Consider the following 4,547-nt stretch of genomic DNA (forward strand, 5'->3'; position numbering starts at 1 on the left):
TGTGGCCTTTCCTTGTTCACACGTTCACATAAAGCCATGCCTTGTGGACAGCATAAGACTAAAATCCCCCTTGCTGTGTGGTCAAAACCTGTGTGCTTCCCAATAGCCAACCGCACACCTGTTGCTCAGGTGCTCTAATTATACTCATCTATTATATTATATTACATCTAATTATCCTCTAATTATACACAGCCACAGCACCACCCAGTGGACAAAAACTTTACCATACAACAAATGGCTCCTACAGTGTATGATTTGTTTCTTTATAAGAAAGAGCAATTTTCTCTCTAAAAGCAAAGCACTTATTGCCATGATTATTGCCATTAGTTAATAGAGATGAAGTTATGAAGCGCTACCACAGAGATGAATTATATCATTACACATAGAAAAGCTGTTGCATGTGCAAATCTCACAACTATTCTATTGTTAACTTGACTCAGATCCATTCATTCGATCCATCAGTTCAGTGATGCAGAATATTTCTGGTCAAGCTTTAGATAACCCGTGCAGTGGCAATATGAGAACATTAATGAAAGCAAAATATATGCAACGTGTAAAAAATGTTTAATATGTAACTGTTGCATATGCCATAAAAATCATATTCAATATTAAGACTCAAAGAAGAAAAAAACCTGAAAAAGACACCAACTATCACAGAATGACTGTTTACATACACATAGTAATAAAGCTAATAAAAAGTACAATGTTTACAATGAATTTGAACAAGCTAAGCCTTTCATCCTCTACATTTGAAAGTAGACAGACTTCATTTATAGCTTTGTGAGGAATACAGTACAATCGAGAAATTCAGGAATTTTAGTTTCTCTCTTCAATTGTTGGATGTTTCAGCAGAATCAGACCATGATTTATCAATAAGACCTCTTTAAAAAACCTAAACAAAATAGTTTTAACCTCTGCTCTTATACTGAGATATCTTAGTGAAGATCAAACATGGGAATAATAGAATGAAACTAAACATTTATACTAAAAACAAATTGACAAAATCATTAACCACCTTTACTAATTTCTGAATGAAACCATTGTTTTGCTCAGCTCGAATTCTTGCCATTTCCTCCTGATACTTTGTTAATTCTGCTTGCGTTTTCTCTAGTTCTGCCCCTTGAAATCTGTACTTTAGAGCCTCTAATTCCCTCTTTAGTTGTTCTTCATTCTTTTTCAGGATCCGTTGTTTCTCTTCCTCAATTGCTCTCTCTGCCTCCTGAAGCAAGTCATTAGTGTAATATTCTCCACCATTATCAATAACCATTTCATCAATCTTGTGTAGCAGCTTCATAACCTGGTTTGAATCCTTCTTCTTATTATCAATCACAAAATATTGTCCCTCACATCTCTTGACAAATGCGTGTAATTCTGGACTGCTGCGCACAAATGTTTTAATGTCCTGTCCATTAAGTTGATCTCCATGAGTGAACAGTACCATGGCGTAATGCAATGCTTTTTCACCAAATAATCTTTCAATGTATTCTATTGCTTTTGCATTTTCTTCTGTGTATCTTTCCAGTTTAATAACAATCAGAATGGCATGTGGACCAGGAGCAGAATACGATATACTCGTCTTAATTTCTCTCTCTACCTTTTCTTCACTCAAACTTGTGTCAAAAAGACCAGGAGTGTCAATAATTGAAATTTTTCTTCCATAAATAATCCTAAACTTCTTTTTAGACTCTCGGGTTACAGATGAAAGTGAAAGACGTGATTTGAAGACTTCTTCTCCCAGGATTGTGTTTCCGGTGGCACTTTTCCCAACACCGGTCTTTCCAACCAGGACAATCCGGAGCTCAGTTTGTTCTGTTAAATAACAAATCACACATTCAAGGCTTATTATTGATTTTCTGTTATTCATGACAGATAAAATAATTTCATTTTATATTAAAGCTATGTTTTGTTTATGCATATAAAGCACAAAAAGAACCACCATTAGAGGATAGGATAATGATTTTTACCAGTCCCATTTTCTTCGAGACCATATTGATTGAGGGAAGTTTCGGTCTCAGTCGTCCTAATCTGCAAAAAGTGGATTTGGGGGAAAGCGGTTGAAAGTAGATGGTATGCAAATCATTTTGGACAAGTAAATTCTATTAATTTTATTAAAAAAACAAATAAATCCTGAAAAAAAAAATTACAAAAAATAAACTGATGTCCATGTATTTTTAATAGTATTACAACTGACCCTGGTGAAAGAGGTATTAGGACAATCCCCATCATCATTGCATGAAAACATTTGATTTTAAATAATGTCACTGTTATGGTGAGCAGATGCAGTTTTAAAATAAAAATCTTGTTAATTAAGAAATGTTTATTATTTTTATTTTTTCTCTCTTCAAAATGTTTTTTGTTTTTATCAAAACGTGTCCTAATTTCACTTTTAATATTTGTATTAGCAGTGGAGTGAATTCTGTGACGATTTGTCGGATTATTTAAGACGTTCAAGCCGGTTTGATGAAATTACAAGATATCAACAAGAATATTAAATGTCCTAAAGATGATGAAAATATGAAAATGAATGTTGACACCCTCAGATGAGCAAACTCTAGTTATTGTAAAGTGATCCACTGAAGGAAAGTTGTAAAGAGAACCCAAGTGCAGCTTTATTTCAATAAAATCAAAACATAAAACAAAAGCATGAAGTGGCATGAACTCAAAACCATGAAAAAATGACTCACAAACAGTGGTTACAGGAAACAATACTTGACAAAGACACATGGCAAACATGAGGGCTTAAATACACAGATAAATGACAAGACAAGGGACACCTGTGAACAATGAAACAATGAAACAATGACAACATGACACATCAGACAAGGGAACATTTGGCAGGATCACATGATGACAAACAGAATCACAAGACACAGAAACATGAAACGTGACCAAGACAAGACCAAATCGTGACAGTTATTTATTTCCATTCTATAAGGTTCCATCCGGGTTATTGACTTACCATTGTGTAAATATTGGCATTAGTATAAGTGTGTGGTGTATATACACATCTCTATAGAAATACTTGAACTGCAACATATTCATCATTAAAGCACTGCCTAACAGGAATGACAGAAATATTCCCTCTGTGTCTTGAGGATTTTCATATTTAAATACTGACAGAAAGATTGTGATTGTTGGTTGAATCATATTGTAGCACTAGTTCTCTAGTCCTAATATCATTTCAGTCTATTCTGAACATAAAGAGCAACAGCCAAACAATATACATTTATATTTTCATAGAGATAATTACCTGTGAACCGACTGCAAAACCACTGCAGAGAGACAGAAACCAGGTTCTGGATACAATCAGTTTCATTTTAGCTGTAGTTTGAGATTTGGATGTGTTAAAAAGATGTAAATATAACATAATTTATTTATTAATGTGATAAATATAAAGCATTATTGGCAGTTTATGTATAAAATGAATTGCATTTTTTTCATGCTAATAGGCAGTTCTGTAAGTTTAATCCTACCTTTCAGTGCAGATGTGCTGATCAGAATATATCTCTTCAGCTTTGTTCAGTTTTAGTTTCATCGCTGTTATTTATATCAGTTCTCTGTGAAGGGGAGGAGCCGAATAAAGACTGCATGCTCAAAGACAAGGGTTCACTTTCTGTTACTGATATCTCCGGACAAAAAGTCAATATAGCTCAATGCAACACTGTTTATCTTCAAGTAATGTATATTGGCTTTTGTTTGCATTCCCGTGATTTAGAACTGAAGACAATCATTGATCGTCCTTGCTGTTTTGTGATGTTGAAAATAAATTAAGTCCTTTATATACACTCACCTAAAGGATTATTAGGAACACCTGTTCAATTTCTCATTAATGCAATTATCTAATCAACCAATCACATGGCAGTTGCAGCTGAATGTCAGAATGGGAAAGAAAGGTGATTTAAGCAATTTTGAGCGTGGCATGGTTGTTGGTGCCAGACGGGCCGGTCTGAGTATTTCACAATCTGCTCAGTTACTGGGATTTTCACGCACAACCATTTCTAGGGTTTAACCCTCTGAGGTCTGAGCTGTTTTCTGGGTCCTGGAGGTGTTCTGACATGCTCTGACATTTGTGCTTATTTCTGTTACTTGTGACATTTTCATGGCTAAAGTCTAATTACACTGTATTCAGCACAAACTCTACTACAATAATATATCAGCAGCATGTATGTAAAAGTTTGTAGTTTTGAGATAATGACATTTATGCGTGGTTTGTGAAAATACAAAAAAAAATTCTCACTGAAATAAGGCCATGAAACCCCTACTGATTATTTCTTCACAAAACTTTTGAAAATTGTATCACGTAGCCTAGAATATTTGCTCCAAAACTATGTGAAAATCACCCTGACTGCTCATTCAGAGAAGACAATATATTGATTTAAAAATTTTACGACGTGTTTTGTGTGAAAAAGCTTTATGCGGGAGCTCATTAATATGTAAGCTTTTCACACCGGAGAAAGACAAAGACCCTCCCCTAACGGCCCTATTAGGAGCTATCAGGCCCTATCATTCTGAGCAACCTTGCACAAAGAATGAGGAGATTTAAAAAA

At 34.6% G+C, this 4,547-nt stretch overlaps 1 protein-coding gene across 1 annotated transcript; it reads right to left on the reverse strand.

The window, feature by feature from the left end:
- Positions 1-546: 546 nt before the first annotated feature.
- Positions 547-3,513, reverse strand: LOC307144478 (GTPase IMAP family member 9-like). The gene is made up of 4 exons (XM_079846875.1): positions 3,474-3,513; positions 3,251-3,321; positions 1,965-2,025; positions 547-1,809 (listed from the first exon to the last, which is right to left on the reverse strand). The coding sequence occupies exons 2-4, from the start codon at positions 3,314-3,316 to the stop codon at positions 980-982; spliced, it is 957 nt and encodes a 318-aa protein (XP_079703001.1). The 5' UTR covers positions 3,317-3,321; positions 3,474-3,513; the 3' UTR covers positions 547-979.
- Between the last annotated feature and the right edge of the window lie 1,034 nt (positions 3,514-4,547).

This window comes from Squalius cephalus (genome assembly GCF_949319135.1).
Source record: "Squalius cephalus genome assembly, chromosome: 17".
Taxonomy (NCBI): domain Eukaryota; kingdom Metazoa; phylum Chordata; class Actinopteri; order Cypriniformes; family Leuciscidae; genus Squalius; species Squalius cephalus.